This window comes from Arvicanthis niloticus, chromosome 6 (genome assembly GCF_011762505.2).
Source record: "Arvicanthis niloticus isolate mArvNil1 chromosome 6, mArvNil1.pat.X, whole genome shotgun sequence".
NCBI classification, from domain to species: Eukaryota; Metazoa; Chordata; class Mammalia; order Rodentia; family Muridae; genus Arvicanthis; species Arvicanthis niloticus.
Window position 1 is genome coordinate 98303776 of NC_047663.1, and position 27979 is coordinate 98331754.

General features: G+C 40.6%; 1 protein-coding gene across 1 annotated transcript; it reads left to right on the forward strand.

Moving 5' to 3' along the window:
• The first annotated feature begins 242 nt into the window (after window positions 1–242).
• On the forward strand, window positions 243–27790 carry Hapstr1 (HUWE1 associated protein modifying stress responses). Its single transcript, XM_034504544.2, has 4 exons — window positions 243–796; window positions 1437–1517; window positions 13466–13741; window positions 25419–27790. The coding sequence occupies exons 1-4, from the start codon at window positions 571–573 to the stop codon at window positions 25661–25663; spliced, it is 828 nt and encodes a 275-aa protein (XP_034360435.1). The 5' UTR covers window positions 243–570; the 3' UTR covers window positions 25664–27790.
• The last annotated feature ends 189 nt before the right edge of the window (window positions 27791–27979 follow it).

The following is a 27979-nucleotide window of genomic DNA, read 5'->3' on the forward strand; positions in this document are numbered from 1 at the left end:
CAGCCCCCGCCCACTGATGACATCAGGTCGACAGGCGGGTAAGCCAATCAGAACGCTGTGTTCAGGGGCCGGCACGCGGAACCCGTTGAGGCCGGCCAATGGGGAAAGCCGACGGTGGGCGCGCCCCAACCGCCTCCTCCCGGGGGCGCCGCTGGCCAAGTGGGCGGCGCTTTCCAGTCAGCATGTGGGCGGGGGAGGGCGGGGCCCGGCCGCCGCAGAGGCGTCGACGCCGCCGCCGTAGACGACGTTCTTCAGTCTTCGGGGTGGGCTCGGCGGCGCAAGCCGTGCCGGGAGCGCCGGTCGGAGAGCGGCGGCGGTCGGAGCGAGGCCGCGGGGCCGTGGGCGGGTGGTAAAGGGGTGAGGGCGAGGCCAGGGCAGGGTGCGGTGTCTCTGAACCGGGTCGGTGGGCAGAGGCCTCGGGCTGTGCGGGGTGGGTGCGGGCTTGCACAGAGGCCTGGGCCGGCCGCCGGGCCCCTCGTCCCTGGCCTGTCGACGACGACGTTCCCGCGGGGGCCCCGCTTAAGGAGGACGCGGCGGCGGCGGCGGCCAGGCCGCGGGAGGCCGCGGAGGATGGAGGAGCGGAAGGAGGAGGGCGAGGCGGAGATCCAGGAGCACGGGCCAGAGCACTGGTTCTCCAAGTGGGAGCGGCAGTGCCTGGCCGAGGCCGAGCAGGATGAGCAGCTGTCCCCCGAGCTGCAGGAGGAGGCGGCGGCTGCCGCGCAGCCCGAGCACAAGCAGCAGAAGCTGTGGCATCTCTTCCAGAACTCGGCCACGGCCGTGGCTCAGCTCTACAAAGGTGAGGCCGCGCCGCCATCTTGGCGCCGCCCCGGCTTGCGGAGCTGCCTTTCCGCCCGGTTCCCGGCTCGGTTCCCGGGACCTGGCGGTTCCCCGCACCCTGCGGGGATAGCCGGACGGCTGGGAGGGGACGGCCCGCGCCGCGGACCCCTGCCGTCTGACCCGCACGACGCCGACGGAGGAGCTACCCTGGGAGGGGGAACTACGATGAAGGATGGGGAGACCCCCGATTTGGAATACGTCCCAAGGATCCTTACATACCGGTCCGGGTGTCCCCGGCCGGATCGTGGGGGTAGGGGAGGAGTCCCTGTCACAAAATGGCGAAGGAGGCGGTGGGGCGTCCCTATTGTGCCCCGAGCCGGCCTCGGGGCGGAGACTGCTAGGGGCGCCTCCCTGAGCTTGCCAGGCGGCGTTAGCAGTTCGGGCCGCGCTGTTGTCAGGTTCCCCTTCCTCGACCCAATAACTCCGGTCTCACCCTCCCTTTGGGATCCCCAAACCCTGAACAAAATGGCGAAACCTAATATGGCCGTTCCGGAGTGAGTGACGCCCAAATAACATTCTCTTCTTTCTCTATGTCCTTGTGTGTGTCTTTTTTTCCCCTTCCCTCTATTGTTTTTTTTTTTTTTTCTTTTTATTTCCAGACCGAGTGTGTCAACAGCCTGGACTTTCTCTCTGGGTCCCCTTCCAAAACGCAGCCACTGCTGTCACCAACCTCTATAAAGGTAAAGATAACCTTGTTGTATTGCCAGGGTGGGAGGGGGGGGGAAGGGAGGAGGGCAGGCCACGTTCGGGTTGACAGCCGATGTTCTGAATGTGTTTTCTGCTCTCAAGTTCAGCTTCTGCTAACCTTGAATGCCTTGAAACTTGAGAATATCTGTGGTGTTCTAGCTAGATATTCAGAGGTGATTTTTGACACTCCTATTCCTTCCTCGGGGACATTGGATAGTGACTGGGGGACACTTGGTTGTCAATCTTGAGAGGGGGCTGCTGGTTACTCTGCAGTGCCAGAGACATCCCCTGGCTCCTACCTTTTAGCAGGAATTTACCCCAGTCTGCAAAGTGCTGAGATTAAGAAGCTCTGCAGTGAAGACTGGTGAGCCTTGGTTGGAAAAGGCTTCCAAGGAAGGAGTGTTTTTTTGTAACACAGAGGTGTGAGATTACCCACCCTCTGCAGATTCTTGGAGCATGGTATTGTGAAAACATTGGATTGGAGTCATGAATGTTGGCTTGTTTTCTCGTATGTTCATCAGGTCTTTTCTTTCAAAATTACTTTAATTTGTAGCTGGCTGTAAATTGTTGGCTTTGATTGGATGGCTTTGTTTTTGGTGGTGCTTTTTTTTTTTTTTGAGTTCATTTTTGAATCTGATGACTGAAGGTACAGGTAGGCATAAGGTCTTGCTTGCCATTGTACTGTTGGTAACAATAAGTTTGGTTTTGTGCATTATTATAGCTTTGGGATTTTTCTTGTGATAAAATAATTTGGGGTTTGATAGTATACATGCTGATAAGTGAAAGTCTTTCAGACATTAAAAACAAACAAGACACTAATGGAAATGCAATTTCCTGCAGTTCAGGGAATAACAATTTAGGTTGAAAGGTTATGGAGTATCTCTAAATGTTCTAGAGTACATTTAGTAGTTTGAAGGGACAATAATTTTGAGATGGTAACTGAAAATGTTAATTTAGAGAATGAGAAACTCAGTCCAGTCTTATTGAAGAAGTGCAAACAGCTTATTGATTTTTTTGCTTTTGTGAGGCAGGGTCTAACTAGCATAGGCTGGCATCAAACTTGTGGTTCTCCTGCCTCAGTCTCCCCTAGTGCTTAGATTACAGGTGTATACTACCATGCCCTGGTAGAAACATAGTTTAACTGATTACTGGTCAGCTTTGATTATCTGAAAGCTGGATATTTATTTTTAAATTTTGGGGAGGGTGTTGGGGTTGGAAGCCAGGGGCCTCAAAAATGCTAGGTAGTCAGTCAGATGGCTGCTGAGTCACAACCCTAGCCCAAATATCATAAGTTTTGACTACTGAATAAATTGATTCTTAGCATCTATCAGTGCTTGGGGGTCTTGAGCATTCTTTTTAGAATAACAAACACTTCATTTTATATAGAAATAAAATTTTGAAATCTTAAAATTTAACAAATTCAAATTCTTTATAATTAACTACAATAAAAATCACCTTTTAAAAATGTGCAGTTTTCTTCTGATACACATACTATTAATAGACTATATCTTCCCACTCTCTGGTAACTACATACCTGATTGCTATATTCTTATGAAATGGATCCATTGAGTTCACATTTGTAGGTATTAATAGCTCAATCAATGCTTTGCTTTATTTTATTTTTTTGAAACAGTCTCTCTGTTCCAGGCTGGCCTGGAACTCAGAGATCTATCTACCTGTCTCGAGTGCATTAAAGGCACGAACCTGCCAATACCTAGTTCTTTTTACACTGTAGAGTAATCTGTTATTTTGATACCATGGCTTATCCTTTTTGCCTCTGTAGTTTTTGAACATTTTTCTGGATGCTGGGTCCCTAACCTGAGCCATATACTTACTGATATAAATCGAATGTTCTATAGTTTTGGTGTTGGTGCATGCTTATAGGATAGATCCCTCTAAGATTAAAGCTAGCAGTTTTCTTTTAATGCTAATTTCTTAAAGACATGGGTTGAGCTGGGTGGTAGGTAGTGTATGCCTTTTATCCTAACTCTCAGGATGCAAGGGCCTCTGTGTTCAAGGCTTGGTCTACAGAGTGATTTCCAGGACAGCTGAGCCTACACAGAGAAACCCTTGTCTTGAAAAAAACCAAACAGGGGAAAAAAAAAAAGATGATTGGATTCCAAAATAATTCTTAGTTTGATTATTTGAAAATGGTGGCAAATGTCTGTAATCTAATATGCAGGAGACTGAGGAAGGAGGAGCACTGATTTCAAGACCAGCCTAGGGTATGTAGTGAGATCCTGTTTCAAAACAGTAAAATAAATAAATGATCTAAGTTTTCTTTGTTTAAGAGCATTGCTTTTGTCTGAATAGAACATGCAGTTCCTGGGCTGTCAGTGTATATTTATATTTATTGTATATATTTATTGTTATATACATTATATTTATTGTAAGGAGGGTGGATATAATTTACTTTCACATCCTCCCCCCTTTTCAGACTGTGGCTATTATAGAACAGACATACAGCTTTAAGAATATTTGGCTAACTTAAATAGAACTAGTAAAGTTAATAAAGTAAATAGTATCATAAGTTAATTCAACATTAAAGGGAAAATTAGGTCAAATTGTTCACAGTTCTGCTGAAATATTTAAACATTTAAAATTTAAATATTTGTTTATAACTTACAGAGAAAACCTTGGGAGGGATCCTCAAGTGGGCAGTGTTCTATGTAATCAAGCACTTGATTAACTAAAAATGACTCATTTGCAGCCTGTGAAGAATGGTGCTCCATGGTAGTTTTTAAAGTGAGCACAGGAAGGTCAGAGTTGAGGTAAAACTCTTAAAAGGATCCTTGGGAACATGCTCCTTTGCTTGTTTGCATGCTTTTCTAAGAATGTCTCCTTATATAGCCCAAGATGGCCTTGAACTAAAAGTCTTTCTGTTACCTGACTTACAGAACACTACTATGCCTGGCCTGGAGCCACTTTTTTAAATGTATGTATTTTTTCGAGAGGTTCTCTGTTTTCTTACTAAATGACACCTCCAAATTAAACATGACCAAGTCTTTCAGGTTAAAAAAAGTTGAACTCCATCTAGTAGGATTGATCAATGACCATGACGGAGAGCAAACCATTGAGTGGATCCTTACAGACCCAGTGGTCTTGAAGTTGTACCATATTTTTTGACCAGTTTTCATCAGACTCTATTGAGGAATAGGATGATTTTGCTTGTTTTTTTTTTGGCCAGGAATCACTTTATTCTGAAAGTCTTGAGAAGATATGGCAAGAGTCAGGGGTTATAGTGCAAGATGGTGGGGGAAAGAAAGGAGGAGGAAAACCTTTTAAAGTTATAATTACTTATTTAGTATGTTTTACATTTGTTTGCATAAGTCAAAGGACACAGCTGTTGGGAGCTAGTTCTCTTAAACATCCATTAAACTTGGGTCATCAGTCTCTGTGGCAAGGGCATTTACCCACTGAACCCATTCACTGACTCTTAGGGAACTTTTGGGGGAGGGGGAATCTTTTAATTGCCAGTAAGCTTTTGAAATTGATCATGCACTTGTGGTTTAGTCCCAGAAGGATTTGGAAGAGAAAGCAAGTTGCTTTTGGCTTCTTGAAGGACAAATGAAATTCAGTAAAGTGGAATGTTTGGGCATGCCCTGGAGATACATACAGGCTTGTAAATCTTAGTTACATGGGATTCTGAGGAAGGAAAGTGGCAAGTTCCATGTCAGCTTGGGTTACACAGTGAGACCTTGACTCAAAAAGAGGGCTGTGAATATAGAACCTGGACCTTCTATGCCAGATCTGGCAAAGTGGCAGATGCTCGCTCTCTCTCTCTCTCTCTCTCTCTCTCTCTCTCTCTCTCTCTCTCTCTCTCTCTCTCTGTGTGTGTGTGTGTGTGTGTGTGTGTGTGTTTTGGAGCAGGGTGACTGGCAAGAAAATTGTGGAGGCTGTTTTTTTATTTGATTATCCCAAAGAGCACCCATCCTATAAATATTGTTGGTTCCTTGGCATAATATACATTTTATATCTTTAACTAAAGGGAGTGTGAACAGGTGGGTATTTGGGAAATAACATTGCTAACATTCTTTTGAAAGAATATTCTTTTTTTTTTTTTTTTTTTTTTTGGTTTTTTCGAGACAGGGTTTCTCTGTGTAGCCTTGGCTGTCCTGGAACTCACTCTGTAGACCAGGCTGGCCTCGAACTCAGAAATCCGCCTGCCTCTGCCTCCCAAGTGCTGGGATTAAAGGCGTGCGCCACCACTGCCTGGCTTGAAACAATATTCTTGCTGGTCTTTAACATACAGTGATCCTCCCTCAGCCTTTTAAGTATTAGAATTCTAGGTATGCTGCTATGTCTGTCTCTGAATAATACTTTGTTTTGCTTTGGGGTGCTTATCTTTTAAGATTGGACTGGTAGTTGTCATTCAGGACAGATTAGCCTGGGTAGCCCGTATAAGACACAAGGTTAGGCTGGGGTGGGAGCTGGTGATCTAGGTTTTTTTGTATGTAGCTTTTAGGAACCTCATCGAGCTATTTCTCAAATTCCCCTTCCCCACTCTCCCAAACATATTGTTTCAAGCCTGACTCGGACTCTTAGCTGTAGATGACCTTGAATTTCTGATCACCCAGCTTCTATCTGGGACTAGAGATTATGTTATCAAACCCAGTTTACTCCATGCTGTGTGATGGTTTCTATATGCTTGGGCGAGGGAGTGGCAACATTAGGAAGTGTGGTCTTGTTGGAGAAGCTGTGGGCGTGGGCTGTAATACTCTTGTCCTAGTTGCCTGGAAGTCAGTATTTTCCTAGCAGCCTCTAGATGATGTAGAACTCTCATCCTCCTCCTGTACCTGCCTGGACACTGCCATGCTTCCACCATGATAATGGACTCTGAACCTGTAAGCCAGTCCCAGTTAAATGTTGTCCTTATAAGTAGCCTTGGTCATAGAGTCTGTTCATATTAGTAAAACCCTAAGACAGAAGTTGGTACCAGGAGTGGAGTTTTGCTGTGATAGGCCTGACCATGATTTTGTTTGGAAGAATGTGGATTTGGAAAGCCATGGATGTTTTAAGTGGGGCTTAATGAGCCATCCTAATTGGAATATGGAAGACTTTGTTGCTGTGAGTGATTCGAACTGTGCAGACCTGGCCAAATAGGTTACAATGGAGAAGAACTTCAGTATGTGGCCTAGAGATTTTTGTGGTGTTTTGGTGAAGAGCATGGCCTCCTTTTGCGCTTTTCTTAGCCTGAGATACAGATTGATTAATTGCATTGACAAAGAAAGACTCAGAAATGCCCATCATAGACTTTGTTGTCTGGTTAAGTATCACGAAAAGTATTTTGAATAAGCATAGCAAGCTTAGACAGGAAAAATATAAAATACAAGGGGAACCAGGAAGTAAAATGAAGCTGAATCCTGTGTTCAAAGACACTAAATTGAACTAAGGGAGTGGTGACCTAGACAAGATCCCACACTGCTTAGTTTTAGTCCAGGCATGGTAGTACAAGTCTTTAATCTCAGGAGGCAAATGCAAACATCTCTGAGTTCCAAGGCCAGCCTGGGACAGAGCAAGTTCTAGGTGAAGAAAAGCTTAATTCCAGATATGATGGTACATGCCTTTAATTCCAGGAGCCCTGCAGATTTGAGTTCCAGGTCAATCTAGAGAGCAAGCTCCAGGACAGCCAGGCTAGGAAGTGAAGGTTAGAAAGCAGAAAGTTGGTGATGATATAATGGAACAAGGGGCCATGTTCCAGCCCCAGCAAACAGGAGAACTTTGACAGCTTTGGCCATGTGTCTTTGGCTTTAGACAGGAGGAAACTACTGGGACAATTGATACTGGTCAGCTGGAGCTAAGAAATTAGTGGTGACTAAGAGACCAGCACAACTAAAGTGAAATCTACTGGGAAGTGTTTCTGAGAGCACAAAGAAGTTGTGTTCTAGAGATAGCCAATGGTGTACCTCGTGCTGCAGCTGTGCTTGGTAATGTGTAAGTCACCCAGGTGGTACTTGTTTTGAAGGCATGAAGGGGTCATGAAGAGCAGCTGAGGCTTGGCACTGTGAGAGGCCATGGAAGGCCACTGAAAAAGGTGCAGCCTCAGTTGTAGTTCATAGCCCAGGACTGAAGGGGTCATGCAAAGTTGAGGCTTGGAACCATAAAGAAGAGCCTATGAGAGGGTATTGGTGAAGCCTAGTTGTAGTGGAAGACCCCAGTGTATTGGAGATGATAGTATCATGGGATGGTCACCAAGAGCAGCGGCAGTGGAGTGGATCAACCAGGGCCTAGATTGCTACAGAGGGCAGAGCTGGAGAAGTTACCCAAGACCTTTTGAGGAACCCAGAAGATCATGTGTGGATCCCAGACATTGGAACAAGAAGCTGTGACATTGATGTTGCCTTGGAGGACCCAAGATGTTAGAGATGCCAGAGCCATGGGCTGTTTACTCAGGAAAGCTGCCAACAGGGAATGGAACCAGCCCAGGAGAAAGAAGGTTGTTGCAGTCAACAAAGATGAAAAAGGAGTGGAGATCTGAAGACCACTTTGACATCAGACATGGAGATGTAGAGTTTGGATATGCCCAGCTGATTTCCTGTCTTGCCTTGGGGATTATAGTTAATTGGATGAATCTCAGAAGAGATCTTAAACTTTGAGCTTTTAACATTGTTGAGACTGTTACAGACTATGGGGGCTTTAGAAGTTGTTTGAATAAGCCTATGAGGAGACAGAGTGGAATGTGATGGTTATGCTTAGCCCAGGGAGTATCACTATTAGGAGGTGTATCCTTGTTGTAGTACGTTGTGCCACTGTGGGCATGGTCTTTAATGCCCTGTCCTAGCTGCCTGGAAGTCAGTATTTTCCTAGCAGCCTCTGGATGAAGATGTGGGACTCTCAGTTCCTCCTGTACCATACTTACCTGGACACTACCTTACTTCTACTTTAATAATGGCCTGAACTTCTGAACCTGTAAGCCAGCCACAATTAAATGTCTATATAAGTTGCCTTGGTTTTGTTGTCTGTTCACAGCAGTAAAACCCTAACTAAGACACTGAGGATCAAACTTGGGCATTGTGCCTGCATGCAAGCATTCTGCCTCATCTATCAGCTTAGCTACAAATCTCAGTCAGTTGTGTTTGTTATTTTTTTTTTTTAAAGATTTATTTATTTAATGTATGTGAGAGTACACTGTCACTCTTCAGACACACCAGAAGAGGGCATCAGATCCCATTACAGATGGTTTGTGAGCCATCATGTGGTTGTTGGGATTGAACTCAAGACCTCTGGAAGAGCAGTTGGTGCTCTTAAACACTGAAGTCTTAACCATCTCTCCAGCCCTATTTTATTTTTTTGAGACATGACTCACCATGTAATTCTATTTGGCATGGGGCTCACTGTAGACAAGGCTAGCTCTAAGCTCACAGATCCTTTTGCCTCTACCTGTACAGAGTGCTTAGGTTAAAGGGCTGAGCCATCACATCTGGCTTTTCTTTTTTTCCTTTTAGAATTCTGTTTTTCTTTTCTGTTACTCTGGCTATGTGCTGTCTGGCCTTAGGCTGTCTTCAGAATTATGGCAGTTGTCCTACCTCAACTTTTCAAGTGCTGGGTTTATAATAAGTATTGTGGGCCAACAGTCCTGTTCAGTTGTTCTACCCCTACTTTATAGTGCCTGTGGAGGTCAGAAGAGGGCATCAAGAACTTTGGAAACTGGATGATTTTTGAGTTAACCATATGGGTGCTGGAAATCAAATACAGGTCTTTTGTAAGAGTAACATATGCTTTAAAACACCGAGACACCATTTTATCCCCCTACATCTAGTTTTTAAAAATGTCTTTGAGGCATGGGTTGATTAGAAGTCTGTAAGACATGGAGAGTTTTTTCTTGATGTTGCATACATGGAGTTTTCTTGTGTATCCTTGAACATCTTTGTTAAGCCATCTACTATTTATTGTAGTACTAAAGACCAATAGCTGGCAGGACTTCTGCAGGTTGATCTCAGATCTAGTTTTTGTTTGCTGGTGTGGTTTTAGAGATGATTGGAGCCATGGATTTCACTGGCGATCTCTTCATTTATTTGCTTTAATAAAAACAAGGCTACAAATATTGTACAAAGTTTTAGTATTTTGTCAGCAGTTAGGGTTTTCAAATGTGGATAGTGCTGAAGATCAGTTTCTAACTGCTACAGTTATTTTGCACAGTGGAAAGTGCTTATTGAGAAAGAAAATAATAGTATTTTTTTGCCTTTTAAAATTGCGTGTGCATTACAATAAGCTTTGGGCAATGTACATTCCTTTTAACAAGCACATGAAGTAAGAGTGGATGGGGAGACAGTGTCATAACACATCCTGGTTTTTTTTTTTTGTTTTGTTTTGTTTTTTTTTGCCTTTGCTGGTTTGTTTCGTAAGACAGAGTTTCTCTGTGTAGTCTTGTAGTCTTGGCTGTCCTGGAACTTGGGTGTAAAACCGTGTGCCATGCCATCACTACTCAGCTTATATTCAGTTTCTGACAGTAAGTTCAGTGGGGTCTGTTTGGACTTAACCTCTTAAGATGAACAAAATGAGAAGTCTGGTACAATCTGGGAGAGCCTAGAACAATAGTTGAAGAAAGTATTCTGCCTTGAGATAGATGGTAAAGATTTGTGGTTCCTTACTCAAACAGTACCAAGTTGTTTCTTTCTTTCTTTTTTTTTTTTTTAAATTTTGTGATCTTTGTTTTTGAGACAGGGTCTTGCTATGTAATAAATAACTTAGACTTTCTTGGAACTCCTGCAGCCTAGGCTGACCTTGAACTTCCTGCAGTTTTGACTCAGCTTGTTAAGTGCTAGGATTGTATGCATTTCCTACCATGACTATTTTACTGTATTAGCAGTTTTTATAGGATTCCAGTGATTTCAAGGCCAGTGAGATGACCTAGTTGGTAAAGGTCCTTGTTCCCCAAGTCTGAGGACCTTAGTTTGATCCTTGGGATTCATAAGCGGGAAGAACTGACTCCTGCAGGTTGTTTTGACCCCATAGCATGTGGTCACATATGCCTGAGTGAAACAGATACATTGTTTGCTTTATTAGTGTGGACCCATTGGTCCCCTTCTAAGTTGCATTTTGTATATAGATTTAACTTGATTTGGTGGCAATACTTTGCATTTCTCTTTGTTGTATGTGTGTGTGGCTTATGTCCATATTTACAGTTAGTGTTCAGTTTGGTTTTATGTTAGTGCTTCTCTGAAACTTAGAAGAGCCCAATACTAGCTTGCAACAGAATTCTTAACCAACATTGAATTATTACTGAGAATTAGTATCATTGCTAGGTGTGGGATTGTGAAAGTCATTTATGTAGGACTAAGTTACATGTTTTATTCCTACATCTAATGTGGAGGGAACTTCACTTAACACATAGCTAGTTATCCAAACCAAAACTTGTTGTACCTATAAGAAGGGATTATAAGAGGCCAAAGAGGCTTGGTTCCCATCCTTTGTTCTGGGTGAAGATTTTTTTAATACATAGGAGAAGAAAAAAAAGAAGTACTTAGTTTCAGGTTCTACAGTAGTACTTAGGGACAGACTCAGGTGAGTTGTGTCCTGAAATAATTGGAGAAAAAGGTTTCATTTTGGCTTTTTTAACTTTATGTTCCTAATAAAAACATTACTTTTGGTCTGGTTGTATATGTAGAACAGTTGGTAGAATGCTTGCCTCCCATGTCCTGAATAGCACTGTATAAGCTAAGCATAAGCTAAGCATGGTGGCGTATGCCAGTAAACCCAGCTCTCAGGAAGAGTGGGTTTTGCCTCTTAACCTAGTTTTGGACAAGGCCCTTTGAGTCTTACTTCCTCAGTTGGGATACCTGCTTTGCTGACTCAGTTTTGTATTTAAAAACATTAAAGGACAGAGGATGTACTCTGGCAGAATATGAGTATAGTATGTGCAAGTGTGCAAGCACCGACGAAACCAAACCAAAACAAAAATCTGATGAATTTTGGCTCTGAATCATGGATGAAGATACTCCACAGAATTATTCAGAGTATTCAGAGTTTTCAGGTGTAGATGTGTTAATCAAAAAAATCAAAAAGTTCTGTTAAAAAACAACTCATTCTTGAAAGATAAATTTTCCCCATTCTCTTTAGCATAACCTCTCCAAATTAGGAGCTTGGAAGAAAAGCATTCCTTTAGGTAGGGTGGGTTTCTAAAAACCTGATTGCTTTGATTTTACACTTCTTTGTTCCCAAGGGGTAATATTAACTATTGATTTCCTTTATAGACTGCTCAGCTCTTTGAGAATCACTGAAATTCTCAGGTTCCCAAGGTCGCCCGAGCTTATCTACTTTACTTTCTAGGATGGCTGTCCTCTGTCTTTCCTGTAGGAGTTGGAAAGTGCTTTCATGAATAATTTTCTTTGAAGATGGAGTTCATATATTTGAGGAAATAAGAAAACATACTGATTCATATGGTGACTTAGGTTCTAGAAGTGACACTGGAGAAGCTAACTCTTGGCTTTTTTTTTTTTTTTCTTTTTTTAAAATTTTATTTATATGAGCACACTGTAGCTATCTTCAGACACACCAGAAGAGGGAATCAGATCCCATTACAGATGGTTGTGAGCCACCATGTGATTGCTGGGAATTGAACTCAGGACCTCTGGAAGAACAGTCAGTGTTCTTTAACCACTGAGCCATCTCTCCAGCCCCAACTCTTGGCTCTTTATACCTATAAAGTTAGACTTTCAAAGTTAGAGTGGTTTGAATCTTGGGGTTTTAAAAACAGGGTCTTTCTATGTAGTCTTGACTGTTCTGGAGATGACTCTGTAGATCAGAATGGCCTTGAACCATTGTTTTTGCCTCAGGTGCTGGGTTGAGGGTTGTCAGCCACCATGTGGGTGCTGGGAATTGAGAAGATATTCTCTGCAATTCTAAGGCAGAGCATCGGTGCCGGGCGGTAGTGGCGCACGCCTTTAATCCCAGCACTTGGGAGGCAGAGGCAGGCGGATTTCTGAGTTCGAGGCCAGCCTGGTCTACAGAGTGAGTTCTAGGATAGCCAGGGCTACACAGAGAAACCCTGTCTCGAAAAACCAAAAAAACCAAAAAAACAAAAACAAAAAAAAACAGAGTCCTGCTTGTATCATACAGCTGTAATCTGATCATCTTGCTTTTGGGAATGAGCACTGGGGATTGAGTCTAGAACTTTGACCATGTTAAACTAGTTGGTGCCCTATTTAACTATTCCTACATTTTTTTTGTGAAATCAGATTTACTCACTGGGGACCTTTGTCTGGATGATTTATCTTAGTGAGGCACACCTCTTCATTTATTATATGTCTTATTTTTCCTTTATAGTCTACTCTGAATTGGAGGCCAGCATAGCTACATATTGAGACCTTGCCTCCTAAAATAAAATAAAAGATAGTTCATGTTTTCTGCTAGCACAGCGCTAACTTAAAAAAAAAATGGAGTGACTTAAGCTTTGAGATACTGCTCACAATAACTAAGTAGAATCACTGAAGGGCAGAGGACATTTTGCTGAGCTGAGTTTCAGTATGCACTAAAGGCTGGTCTGGAGAGGGAATGGTTACAATTTTTAGAAAGCTGCTGGATACAAGCAGAATGCACATACATCAAGGACAGTGAGCGGGTATGGGGACAGTAGTACCCATTCAAGAGTAGATGTGATTTTGTTTCTTCATTGAGTAACAGCTAATACTGTAAAAATAGGCTAAAGTTTTTTAGTTTACTTTTGTTAAAAGTAGGTTCTCCATTTGTGTGTACAATTTTTATCTTTTGACAGGTTCAAAAATCAGTTTTAGAATTAAGGCTTGAACTCTTTGAAGATGAAATAAATGTTTTACATTTTAAACATAACTAAGATAAATTTTAGAGTATTAGAGTATTTGTGGGTTTAGAATGCTTATAGCTTATAGTTCATTTTGGTTAACATAAAATGGTTTCCTTTAGGAGCAAATACAGCATGGCTATAATGATCACCACATGTTTTCCTTTTCTTTTTTTCTAATAGAAAGTGTGGATACCCATCAGCGAAGTTTTGATATTGGAATTCAGATTGGCTATCAGCGACGCAATAAGGATGTGCTGGCCTGGGTTAAAAAGCGCAGAAGAACTATTCGTAGAGAAGATTTGATCAGCTTCCTGTGTGGAAAGGTTCCTCCACCACGAAACTCTAGAGCTCCCCCAAGACTGACTGTAGTGTCCCCTAACCGAGCTACTTCAACGGAAACTAGCTCATCTGTAGAGACTGATTTGCAACCCTTCCGGGAAGCCATAGCTCTGCATGGTAAAGCCGTTTAACATACTTCTTTGGAAAATGGTTAAGAGTGTGCCTGTGGACCCATTTTCATGGTTAGGGTTAGGTCCAGATATGTAGTGTTTTTGTTTGTACAGTAATTCTTTTCTAGAAGTGTTGAAATAGAACGCAGCCCATTGGAAAGGTTACTTTGAGCTTATTATTAGTATTACAGTAATTCTACATCACTGATTGAATTCATTGTTTTCACTCACATGTTGTACATGTTTTCTTAGTCTTCTTGAATCAAAGGGCAAGTCCTGTATCTTAAGAATTCTGTTTACTGTTGCTTGGAGTGCTTCAAACATGATAATTAAGTAAGGCAGGTAATAGTTGAATTAATTCTCATGGGAACCAGGAACTGCCTTTAACATTTATATCTAGTATAGATAACCCAGGGGAAGGAAGTTGAAGAAGTCATACTCCTATGCTTGCTGTGTCTCAGACCCTTATTGTTTAGGTGGACAGGATGTGAGAGGTGTAGCCAGTAGTCAAGTCATCACTATTCCCCAGGCAAGTGTGCAAATGTGTTCTTGGCTCAGAGGATCTAGTATTCTTGAACAGGCAGATGTCATCAGTGATAAGTCTGGTGTTGCTCTCTGCAACAGAGAGAGAGGGTTACTTACTGAATGACATGGCAGGCTGCTACTGTGAATAAACAACAGCAACCATGACTTGGTTGAAAGCAAGATGGACTTAAGATCAGATGACTGAGGAGTGAGCAAGTTAGGTCATGGCATCCTATTATCAGTTAACATTTTTAGGACAGCCCATGGTCATAGGTCATTTAAAATAAGGCTAGTCTGCTAATAAACAGTGGTATATGTAAAAATGGCTTCCATGTCATAGAAATGCTAATGTCTCCAGAGCCCATTCTCCCTTGGCATCTTAATTTATTTTTTTCTCTGTCCCCAATGAAAAGATGAGAGCTGGAAGAGGGTCACTTCCCTCCACCCCATTTCAGATTTACTTGTAAGTTAAGACACTTCAAGAAGAAGTTTGTAGGAATGCAATTCTTAGGACTTCATACTTTTTCTAATATTCACAATATTAGGACTTTTGAAAATGGGAAAAAATGAGGTGGAATAGTATGTCATATTTCCCCTTAAATTTGGAAAAACTATTACAAGAGGTGTATGTATAATGTGTCAGATTAATTTAGTGAATTGCAACAGGTGATAGTTTCCTCTCTTAAATATTGTCATTTTCTTCAAGTGTAGTTTATGATTGAATTTTATACTTAAAATATTTTTCCTGGATACTAGTATCCTACAAAGACAGTCTTAGAGAACAAAAGCTATGCTTGCTAGATAACCATGCCAGGGTATATAGTAAGAGAGTAACTCAGATTCGATGAGGAAACAAACTGCTTTGCTCTTAACTGCTGTTGCATTTTTTCAGATCAGATTTGTTCAACCTGTAATTTTTATTATTCTTTGAACTTTTGAGAGTTTTGTAAGCTATCATTATAAAAAATATTTACTTATGCTTACATGAGATGATATTAATAAGCATAAATATAAAACCAGTAAAAATAAGTTTTGCCTATGGTGAAAACTATTATTAGTAAAGCACTAATTCAATACAGTTTTGAGTGAACTGTACTTGTATTTGACAGGTTCATACCTCTAAAGTCAATCTTGTTTTGAGAATTTAAATGAGGATAATTGAATTAGTAACAGGGCATTGTTAATTTTTTTTTTTTTTTGAGACAGGGTTTCTCTGTATAGCCTTGGCTGTCCTGGAACTCACGCTGTAGACCAGGCTGGCCTCGAACTCAGAAATCCTCCTGCCTCCCAAGTGCTGGGATTAAAGGCGTGTGCCACCACCGCCCGGCAGGGCATTGTTAGTTAAGTGTTAAGGTAGAGGAATGACTTATGGTGTCCTTATCGATCTGGAATGAAGAAAGTGATTGAAATATGTATTTGGAAAGATCTTAATTAGGACATTTGTGTGTGTGCGTGTGCCTGCGTGTGTAAGAATATGTTTAGGCAGATTTGCATGTGCAGTGGAAGTGAACATGTTCTTCACCTTTTTATGAAAGGGACTACTTCCCTCTTAAGTGTGTTTATTAGTTCCTGGAACTCCTCCACCAAAGAGATCTATTGACACATAAAGTCTATCTTTATTGGAAGAAAAATAGTAGGAACTTTTGAGGTGATTGCAGCCATGTAGACAGGGAGTGCCAAGAAGACCCCCCACCCCTCAAGAGATAACCTCATCAGCTGGGAACCAGCTCAGTGTGAGATTTAGGTAAAGTTTTGATTAGAAGAAGATTCTTTTTAGATATTTTATTTACATTTCAGATGCCATCCCCTTTCCTCATTCTCCCCCCTCCCCCCAAGTAGATTCTATTTCAACATTTCCAACACTTTTTTTTTTTTAAAGGAAAAGACTAAGAAAAAGACTTTGCACAGAAGTATGTAAATAAATACACACTTTAAGGCTGTTTTACAAATTGTCTTATAAATCCTACCTAGGACAGAGGATGATAATCCTATGTGAAACAAAAGGCTGAAGATCTGCATCTCTATTATTGGGAACTTGAGGATGCATCCTTGTTAATGAATGAATGATAACTGGGTATTTGCCAGAGTCCTTTTAAAAACAAAACAAACCAGATTTGAACAATAGATTGCCCACTTGACCCAGATAGAAGTAGGTGAAGTATTTGGATTCTTGTGACACAACTACTGAAGGAATCAAGAAGCATGTTGCAGAACCACACGGAGTGGTACTTTTTGTCAAACTCCTTTTTCATAAAATCTGTATTAGATTTCTAACCTGCCTGAGTAGTAGCACACTACTAGTAGAAGTCCTGTTGCTTCTCTTCTGACATGCCTGCAGTTTTGATCATTGCCTTCGAAATGTACATGCTAGAACATGGTCACCGTGAGCCAGGGCTGGGGAGGAGTTGGTGCTACTTAGGCCAAAAAAGAAAGTAGGTAGGATCTCAGCAAGCCGGGGTTCCTCTAGGGACTCCCAGGCTGTGGCTTTTGACCACTTTGGGGGCCAAATGACCCTTTCACAGGGGTCACCTAACTAAGACCATTGCAAAACAACCATATTTATATTATAATTCATAACAGTAGCAAAATTGGTTATGAGGTTACTGAAAATAACACAATAACATATTAAAGGCTTGCAGCATTAGGAAGGTTGAGAACCACTGCTTTATAGGATTATTTTGTTTTGAGATACAGTCTCTACACAGCTCTGGCTGGCTCTGATAAGAACTATGTAGAACAGACTAGCCTCAAATTCAGATTGACTTGCCTCTACCTCCAGAGTACTGGGATTAAAGGCATACACCATCAATCACTTCCAGTTAATGCTCATCAAACAGTTTCAGTAAAAACTATAAGTAATGGACATTTACAACCTGTAAGACTTAAGATTAACCTGTGCTTTTATTTTGGTTACTTTCTTGTAGCATATTGCTTATTTTCTGTGTTCTGTAAGACTTAGTTATTAGACGTTACATTCACAGAAAATAAAATATATAAGCTCATGCCAAGCTGATTTTTTTGTCTTGTTTAATTATCATGTTAAAATAACATTGAAACAGGTGGTGGTGGCGGCACTTGGGAGGCAGAGGCAGGCAGATTTCTGAGTTCGAGGCCAGCCTGGTCTACAGAGTGAGTTCCAGGACAGCCAGGGCTACACAGAGAAACCCTGTCTCGAAAAACCAAAAAAAAACATTGAAAATCTACTGGGAGATTCTACCACATTCTCCTTTTTATATAAACAGTAATTTACGTAGACCAAAATACCCAGAGGACAGAGGACTTTGGTTTATTTTCTGCCTACCTTTCTGATAACATCCTTTTCTCTTCTAGAGTGTGTCATCTTTTACTACATAGCCCTCTGGTTTTTTTTTTTTTTTGGCTTTTTGACTGATCTGAATTCGATTTTTACAGGATCCCTTTCTATAGGTTTTTTTAGGGGCCCTCTTACTCTTAGCTTCCGGATCTCTACTTCCATTCTGAATTCTGTAGGTGCCCATCCTGTTATGTTTTGTTCTCTGCATATTCAGGGTGTCCTGTGAACAGATTACCACAGATAACATTTCCTCTTTTTTCCCCCTTCAGTACTAGGGCTTGAACCTATGGCCTTGTGCAAGCTAGTCAAGTGCTGTAACCACTGAACTGTACATCAGATGACATTCCACACCAAATTCAGCAAGTACATGCCATCTCCATGTGACTGTTCAGCAGTCTGTGTAGTCTCTAGAAGTAGATCAGTGTTTTCCACTTTCTATTGACAAACAACTGGAGGATTTATTTTAATGTTTTGGATGAGTGATTTTTCTGGGGGATAGAAAGGGATATCTCTCACAGTTTAGTTTGGTTATGGGTTTGGGGAAGGGTCTCTGGAGGGAAGTGTGTTTGAGCTTAGGTTAATCTGCTTGCTGTTAATTACGTGATTAGGTACCAGTCCTGCTGATAATGTCTTGAATCTCTGTTCTTTTCACAAATCTCCTCATTCACACCTTTATATTGTAAGGTTGATCATGTGATTTGTGACAAAGCTCTCCATTTTTCTCCTCTTCCTCATTATCATTTTTATCATCATTTTTAACCCAGGCTGCATTTGAATTTATAACCTCCTGACTCTTGAGTGCTGGGATTACAGATATATAACAATACATCTGGCCTGTTGGCCCCCTTCCTTCCCTTTTTCATTTTTAGACGCTGTGTGTCTTATTGTCTAGACCGACCTAGAACTCTGAGAACTTTGAACTCCTGATTTATATGCCTTCAGCTCCTAAATTATAGGATTACAGGCATGTATCTTTTTGTTTTGTTTTTAAATGTAGTTATTGTAGTAATATTGTCTTGGTTGGCCTATAACTCAGCATGTAGTTATATAGAAATGTTGCCCTCAGCTCCTGGGTGATCTTTGTACTGGAATTAAAATGTGTGCCATTATACCTGGCTTCCTACTCTTAGAACTTTTCTTGAACAGAGTCTCACTGTGTTTGCATGCTGTACTTTCCTGATGATTGAGGTTGCATTGTGCCATTCTTTTGGGCTTTCATAGAACCTAGCAAAGAATATGGTGTAACTGTGTTTCTGAATTTACCATAGGGGCGAATACAGAGGTCTGAGAGGTGTGGGTATAAACAGCACTGTGGGGAACCTTTGGAAAGTAATCTGTGTGCCTATTTAATTTCTGGGAAGGAATCTCACATTAGAACAACTGGTATTTTGCAGGACCTGAGAATGAAATCATGGGAGCTAGTCTTTTTTAAATGTCTTTTTTAAAAATGTCATTAAACATTAATCTACCATAGAATGTTGACTGGTAGTGTTACTGTGCAGGTCTTGTCGACAGCTAGTCTTTGGAGTATATACTTTATTTTGTGTATGTATACTTTTAAAAAGATGTTTGTCTTTTAAGGTTTGGTCTTACTGTGGAGCCTGGGTTGGTCTAGAGCTTACTAGTCTAGCTTTGAATTTTTAGCTAGTAATCCTTTTTGCTCTGCCTCTCTGGGATTGCACACCAGGGCCTTTTAGTATGCTGTGTGTCAACAGAGAGCACAAAGGTTCCTCATTTAATGTTCACCTATTCTGTGTTACAGGTTCATTGATGGAGAGAGGCTAATTTTGTTAAGGTAGAATAGGTTAGTAAGTAGATTATTTGTGATCTTTCTGGCTCTAAAAATTTTTCTGCTGTGCCTCTATTTATAGTTTATATTTATGTCTGTTTCTATTGCCCATATTTTTTTTTTTCTCCTCTGGGCTTGGGTGAGTAGGAAAAGTCCTAAGCAATTTTAGAAAACATTTAAATATTATGTGTCTGGGTTTCTTCTATCAATGAATCTGGGGTAACTGTATTCGAAGATATGTGCTTGGTGGCCAGCTTTATGTACCTTTAGCTTACTGTGGTAGGAAGAGCATAGTTATTGTGTTGGCCACAATATCCTATGTAACCTTGGGTAGTCTGCTTAAGATCTCTAATACCATCGTTGTAAAAGTGATCTCCTTTACATGAGAACCAACAAGATTGCTTACCTATCCCTCCAATGATCCTGTGTAAATGTTCTTGCTTCTGACAGCCACAGCCTTTTTTTCTTGACTGTAGTAAATTATAGCCATTCCATAGTGTTAGTTTTGCCTGCATGTATGGTTGTATATCATTTGTGTGCATTGCCTGTGGATGCCAGAAGGCATTGGATCTCATGGAACATGAGGATCAGATGGTTGTTAGCTACCATCATAGGAGCCAGTGGTCTTAACCTCTGAGCTATCTTTCCAGCCTCTGCTCTATATATGTCTTTGCTTACATGCTGAAGATCAAACCTGGGAGCTTTGGACTTGATAACCTAGTCTTTGAAAAGTTGCCTTTAAAAAAACTTGATAAGTTAGGACAAGGCTCCTTTAGTACTGAAGGTTGAAGCCCTTTTTTGTTGGAAAACCCTTTGTTTTCTTTGTGTATTTTGCCTTTCTGTAGTTTATTAAACTATTATACTATAGATAGTATTTACTCACAGTAAATACCAGGTACTATTTTGCAGACACAGGGCATGTGACTCACCTCAAAGAATGTCTGGCCTGGTAAAATTAATCCCATCTTGAAGCATGTAAGCGTAAGAAATCAGTCTGAGACACAGTTTGGTAGAGGGTAAGTTTGAGCCGTTGAACTCTGGGCCTTGTTTACGCTAGACAAGCATAAAAGCCCTGAGGTCAAATTCTACCAGAGCATAAGTTAGTTAAGTTCCTTGCCAGCTTTTTGGGTCTAGAGAATCTGGGTATGGTGCTTGTAAAAAATAAATAAAATGGAGTCATTGATTGGAATTTGGATTTAGTGGTATAACGTTTCACAAGAATTCTTTTTTTGTTGTTTGTTTGTTTTGTTTTTAGAGACAGGGTTTTTCTGTGTAGCCCTGGCTGTCCTAGAATTCACTCTGTAGACCAGGCTGGCCTTGAACTCAGAAATCCATCTGTCTCAGCCTCCCAAGTGCTGGGATTAAAGGCCTACGCCACCCTGCCTGGCCAAAGTAATCTCTTAATCACTTCTATTTGATTATAGCATCTCATGCTTTTACATTCTCTGAAGGAACTTGTACATCATTAGCTTTCTTTCAGACCAGCCCTAGAGACCAAGAAAATTACAACAGGGCACTTAAAATAGCATTGATTTTTTTTTTTTTTTTTGAATGAAAAGTTGGTATTTTCTAACATAAAAGTAGATGTTAGATTAGATAACCAAAGATGGAGATAGATTAACCTTCAATAGTTGTAACACAGAATTTTCTTGAACTTGTAATAACATTACAAAGCCAGGTGACTTACCCTAGTACTTATTCAATAATCTGTTGGTAGCTATTAAACAGTTGAATTATCTGAGTTTAATTCTGGAGAATTTCCTAAAAGCAAAAAGATTCAGTGTCTTGTGATTTCACTTTATAGAAACAAATGCAGCCAAATGATGCATTTTCTTCTAGTCTTTTTTTCCATGTATAAATATTTCACAGTTGAGATACTGCATATATGGTACTGTATCTTGCTTTTCTTCTCACTTAACATCTTGAACCTTTCTTTCCTATAGCATTAAAAACTGTCTTTGAAAAATGGATGTCTTTGATAAATGGAAATCATTTGGGGCTGTTAGTATAATTGAAAATGTTTTCTTGGTGTGACATATGTACCTTTGTAATTGGCTTGATTTAGTGTGCTTTACTTCAATAAAAATTCAGCAATTACAATTTACAGATTGGGGTGGGGAGTGGTATCTACTTTAAATGACCAGAACCTTCCTGGTGGGATTTTCTTTTTTTAAATGATTAAACTCTAAAACACCACATGATATTGACACTGCAAGTGCTTGCAGGTCACTAAGCACACTGCACAGGGAACACTCACACATGTACAGTTCATGCCCAGGAAAGAACAGTGCCAACTTCTTACGGCTCCCAGGCAGGGTAGTACCATTTTTCTCAAGTTTGAGGAATTTAATACACCACCACCGTCCTACCCAAGATAGCACTGGACGATCCTGTGCTGTACATCATCTTGTGCATCCCTAGGGCTGGCTTTCTTCAGAGGAACCTGATGTGCTGAAAGGCAGGAGAGCAAAAACTGCAGGCTCAGGTCTCTCTGACTGTAAGGGTTCCTGGGTGGGGATTGTTTGCTCTCTGTGTGTGACTTAATTCTGGGAAACTGGAATTTTATGTAATTGATTATGCGAACAGCATTTTCATACTACAATAAGCATGAAATGATGAGCATAGTTTTGCCAATAGTGATGTACTATTTTTAATGATTTCTATGTAACTTGGATTCCTATAACCTGGACTGGAAACTTGTTTTCACTCCTGGGAGTTTTAATGAATGATTAAATCACCCCAACTTAAGAACAAAAACACTATTTCAAATGGATGCAGAGACATTAAAATGTGAGTTATCTTATGTTAACCAATTGAGGTTTTTTTTTTTCTCTTTTTTTTTTTTTTTCCTGTCTAATGCTACCTATTTTGTTTTTGCCATGATATTTCTACCACTCCTTTTGAAAACATGTTTTTGGTTAAGGACATAAAATACAACTTAGTTTTTTAGTTGTGAAGCATGTCTAGATTTTCTGTACTTGTGTAGGCTGATTGTGTTCATGTGGCTTAGCAAGGTTTTCTAAAGCAGCTTCAGTAGCTGTCACTGATTTTTCAAAATAAAATTTGTGCTGTTCAAAGTGTTTTTTTAATTTTTATTTTTTGTGGTTATCTTAATTTTTGTTTTTGACACTTGTGAAAATTCTTCTGGGAAGGTTAGTGAATCCAACTTTGAAGAGATTCTCATAGCTGAAACTAGTGACCTGTACCATTACAGTTAAAATCCAGTACTCTGTAGAGAAAGATATCTCAGGTGTTATGGGGATTTTCAGTTGGTCAAGTTGCTACATAATATATTTGTTTTTCATAAATAAGTTGAATTAATAGACATTTGATGGAAGTACTAGTCCACTGCCTCATAGAGTGCTTTGAGTCTTGTCATTATCATGAACATTCATGAAGGACATGGGTAGGGCTCAGTGAAATCTTGTAGTTTTATTTGCAAAAGGGATCTTGAATTATAAAAGCAGCCCAGTTTATTGCCCAGCTCTTAGATTTTACAGTATATTAGATTTTACAGTATAAATCCGGTAGAACCTCTGTATCCTGGAACAAGTACAAAAACTGGTCAGGGTATCTTTTGACTGTAATTTGGGAGGCTCAGGCAGTAGGATTGCTTTGAGTATGAGCCTAGTCTAAGCTATGGAGTAGGACCCTGTTTACATATATATATATATATATATATATATATATATATATACACACACACACACACACACACCTGGAGAAAAGACTGGACAGTGGTCCTTGGATGCTTGCAATTTGAGTTTTCAGGAGGAAGATGCAGGTGGAGTGTGAGGCCAGTATGGATTACTTACAAAAAGGTTGTAGAGCAGGATGTTGTGGGCTGCAGGGTTAAGAAATGCACAGTTTTTACAGCAAGTTGTTTATGGTGTAGCTGTAGTGGGGAAAAGCCCAGCAACTTGGGGATAGTTGAATTTAAAGTGATGGTATTGATGAGATGAGTGACTAGCCAGGAGCAGTCTGGATATATTTCCTGAAATGAAGCCCTGGATTTTCAGTGAGTTGAAATGTGAACAGGCAGTGTGAATAAGTTCAGGTAGATATGGAAGCCTGCCCATAGGATTGTGCTATATAAGCCTGGAGTTTGGTTTCCTTGCATTGTTTGTTTAAGCCTATGTGTTAAAAACAAAGAAGAGTTGTTTCTATTTGAAGCTATGAAGTCTGCGCTGATCAGGAAGCAGTTAGAATTAGGAGTGGGACTTTGAGTGTAAGCAAGGTGGGCACTGCAAGCTAAGGGGTGACACGCCTGTCTGTCAAAGGCTACACAGGCTGCTGAGAAAGCAGCTGGTAAGCTGGGGGAAAGGAAGGAAAGTTTTAAGAGGAAGGGCAGCACCATCATGAGGTCAAAAGCTCAGGAGAGTTGTGACCCTTAGGGGTTCTGGCTGAGCAAAGTTTGAATAAAGAACAGTCTTGACTTCATTGATAAATGAAGTTGATATTGATCAACTACTCATTGATATTGGCTATAAGACAGTTAACATGCTAGGGTAGTATACAGAGGGCAGGGTGAGCAGCCGTCAAGATGAGGCCTGAGGGTGGTGAGCAGTCTGGCCCTGAACCCTAAAAAAAGTTGTGTGTATGGCAGTTTTCCTGTTTCAGCCTCCTAAGAGAAGGCAGTGTACTCTCTTGCCCTCTTGTGCTCAAATAGAGTTGCTTTGAGGACTAACAATGCTTGATCCTGGAAGCAAGCCAGCATTGGTGCTGCCCCATCCCCAATCAAGAACAAACAGGTGCTGGCCTTTGAAAGGTGGAGAGGTAAAGAGGGATACTTTGATTTTCCCAAGAAGACCATTGCAAAAAAGGGGTGCATTTTAATGGGGGTAGAACATTGAGGGAATCTGGTTAAGTAACTGCTAAAAAGAGAGGAGGAATTGGCTGTAGATAGAGATTGTTGTCCTTAAGAAGTGTTTGTACAGTAAGAACAACTTTGGGGTTTAGTAGATTTGATTTGATAGGTGCAGAGTTTTCCCCTTTCTGCTTAATATCCAAGCAAATGGAGAAGGACTTTGGCACTACCAGATCAAACTGAACTTTGCTTTAAAGGATCAGGTAGAATTCTTAAAATGATATTAAATCATTTTCTTTAGTTAGGCAGTGGTAAAATCTAAGGAAGAAATTTATGAGTTGGGAAATGGCACAGACCATGCCAGGATTTAACTTTAATGTTACAGTTTCTGTGCCCTGACAAGGCAGATGCCTTTCACAGGCTTATCTTGAAAATTCAGGATGGACTGTATGTGTCATTCCTTAACTGCCACTATTCTAGGCAATGAGGGTTCAGCAGTCAGTGTGGGCACATACTCTGCATTTAAGAACTGGAACATGAAGAAGGTGGATTCTTTATCCACCCCTTCCCTTGCCTTTTCTTTGAAGGATTGGAAATGGTATTGACTTAGGCTCTTGTGTTAGCTATCTTAAGGGTGTCAGATAACAGTCCAGAGACCTCAGGTGGTGATAAGAGCCCCTATTTGTCCAGGACATACCCACCAGTGGTCCAGTATAAGTTTTAACAGTGATTTTTTTTCAGGCTTAATAATGGATGATACATATGCCTTATCTAAAGGGTTGTTGGACAAAGCCTACTCAGACCTAGAAAATGCTTTTTTTGCTTTCCCTACATCATCATATACAGACACACATCAGAGATGTGTGACAATGGATCCAACAAAAAGCCCTGCTTTTAAGCAAGCACCTTCTTTCCGGGTCTGTACAGTGTGTGTGTGTGTGTGTGTGTGTGTATCTTGTGTAAGGGAAAGATGGGAGAGACTACCTATCTTAGTGTTCCTAGTTTAGTGCTTGGTACATTTGGCTTTCACAACCACTGGTTGTCATTTATGAAAAATGGTTATATTGCCAATAAAGTGTAGGTCAAAACCATATAGTTGGTCCTTAAAGAATAAATGTTAACTCATTGCTGAGCTCTTACCAAGAAAACCAGCAGGAACCTGTGGACACTGGCACCATGGAAAGTAGAGTGGGTTGCTTTCAAAAGGGTCAAATAACGAGCAACTCTAAAACCTCTTTTCTTCTTCCTAGGTCTTAGTGGTGCAATGGCTAGTATAAGCGTGCGTTCGAGTACCCCAGGCTCTCCTACACATGTAAGCAGTGGACCGAATGCTAGTCGAAGGAGAAATGGACTCCATGATGTCGATTTGAACACTTTCATAACAGAAGAAATGGCACTCCACTTGGACAATGGTGGAACTAGAAAGCGTACCTCAGCCCAGTGTGGCGATGTCATTACAGACTCACCAACCCATAAACGCAACAGAATGCTCTAAACTGCAGACATTTTCACACCCACCATGCTGCTTGAAAGCCACTCGATCCTCAACATATACTATTATTGCAAAGGAAACATGAGGTCATCTTTCCTTGTTCACTGTTTAAGAAAAGTGAATTCTCTAGTGGTTGCCATACAAGGAAGTTCTAGGTATTTACAGTAGATGCCTCCTGTAACTATGGCTTTCTCAAACTATAATCCTAGCAGAGGACATGAACTATTGTAGTCATTAGCAAGATCATCATAGGCAAACATATATCCGTTCCAAGGCGAAAAGTGACCTTAACTGTATTTATTCTCAAAGGGAAAGGAAATATCAGATGTTTATTTGGTTATAGAATGCTTTCTTATTTTTATTTTTTGGTCCATTTCCTGCTGTATTGAGTATTTTTACTTAAACAGTATTGCCAGGTTCTTACAATTGTCTAAAATTTTGATCTGGCTTGCAAGCCAGATCTGCAGGCTTCCACACACCTGGTTTCCATAGTGATAGCGTGCAATTTCTGATTATCAGATTGTGCCCAGTTTTCAGTTTTCAAAACAGTTCTAACTGGTGATTGTGAGATGTAAAGGTGCTATGGTGGTCATGCAAGTAATAAGTAATACTGAATCAATACACAGAACTCTATTGGATTCACGTTGTGTATGTTAGTGCTCTCAAAATAGCAATAGCAAACTGTCCCCAGAATAACCCTGGAGGCTTCAACTCAGTTTTAAGACAAGTACTACTTCCTATGCCGGGTACTTAACTTATGATTAAACACAGACTGCATTCAAAGTGGCCTGAAGAACAGGTCATGATCTTAGAAAGTGGGCTTCCTTTTTGGTTTGGTAGTAGTGAGAGGAGATGGACAGTGGGAGTAGATATTTATTCTTTAGGGATTTTTTTCTTGTTTTTTGTTTTTTGCATTTTTTGGATGCCCTACTGTGTGTAGTTTGTCATAGTAGGTGGAAGATGATATATATGTTTTATCTGCTACTAATGTGAAAGTAACTTAAATAGCAAAACCCAACTTTTCCTGTCCCTCCATTTCTCTCAGAAATGCAGTTTGGAATTTCATTTTGGGAACGAGAACGCTGAGATGGCATGGAGGTTCTCTAGATGTTAGGTAGATGTACCCAGATCAAAGCTCTCAAGAGTCCTCTGGGTAAACACAAGACCTTGTAGCTACAACATTTTAGAGCATGTTTCATCTGCATTTTTACTACCTTGAACTGAATGATAGTCTTTTTTTAGAAGACTGATGTCAGCCTGCCAGGTACTGTAATTCATTCTATTCTATTCTATTATATATCAAGTAGGACAGTGAAAAATGTTTCCTTGCAAACTTGTAGTCCAGTTTCAGTTTCTTCTATTTTTACCCTTAATAACCATTGCAAATCAGTGTAAGGGTTTTTCTGGTAATTACAGCACTTTGTTAAAAGTTTGCAATTTTGTCAGCCATTAATAATACCTTTATGTGAAGAAACCTTACTAAGTTAACCATTACTGACTGAGTGGGGTGTGAATGGAATGTTAGAAGTACTGTGTGAATTGAAGTTCTGTATTCATTATAGATATAGCCCTTATTTAAAACAGTGAAATCCATATTCAAACTAGGAATGAAAGTAAGGTATTTCTCAGTTTTTGCAAAAATGGAGCTTTTTTTTTTTTTTTTTTTTTTTTTAAAGCAGGAAGAATTATAGCAATCTGTCATTTTACCTTAAATGGACAAGCCTGTGCATCACAAGTACTGACAGGCTTCCCTTGGGATATACCAAGATATGGAGTTCGATTTTGCTTTTCTGTGGTTGTGAATATAGATTCTGGAATTGGGGTTTGAGGTGTGATGGCTGCTGACAAGAAGCCAGAACTCCCGTTCCTAAGGGACTTGAGACTGAGGAACACGTTTCATCTCCCTTCCTGCCTTGTTCTGTTTCCTCTGTCCAAGTTGAATAATGATGTTCTTGGTTGTTTGGTTTAAGTTGGTGCTCTGAAGCTGAATCTCAGTGCCCTTTACTCTCAGTTGTCAAAATTTTGATAAAACGTGCCATTTTCTTTGGTAAGAGAAAGCAGGTTTAATGTCTGCCAGAATACAATTTATATGCCGAATTATTGGCTCCATTAAACTTTTTAAAAACTTTAGCATTGGTTACTTTTTTCCACTGCATTCAATATGTAGCACCCTCCTCATTAGCCCTGTCCCACCTCCTCTGTCCCTGTCCTTCCTGGTTCTGCCAGAATAGATAACTGAGACTGACCCAGCAGTACAAGTAAGCTGTTTTCTTATCTTAGTGCCAGTTAGTCTGATGAAGTTCAGAATCTTTTGGAAGT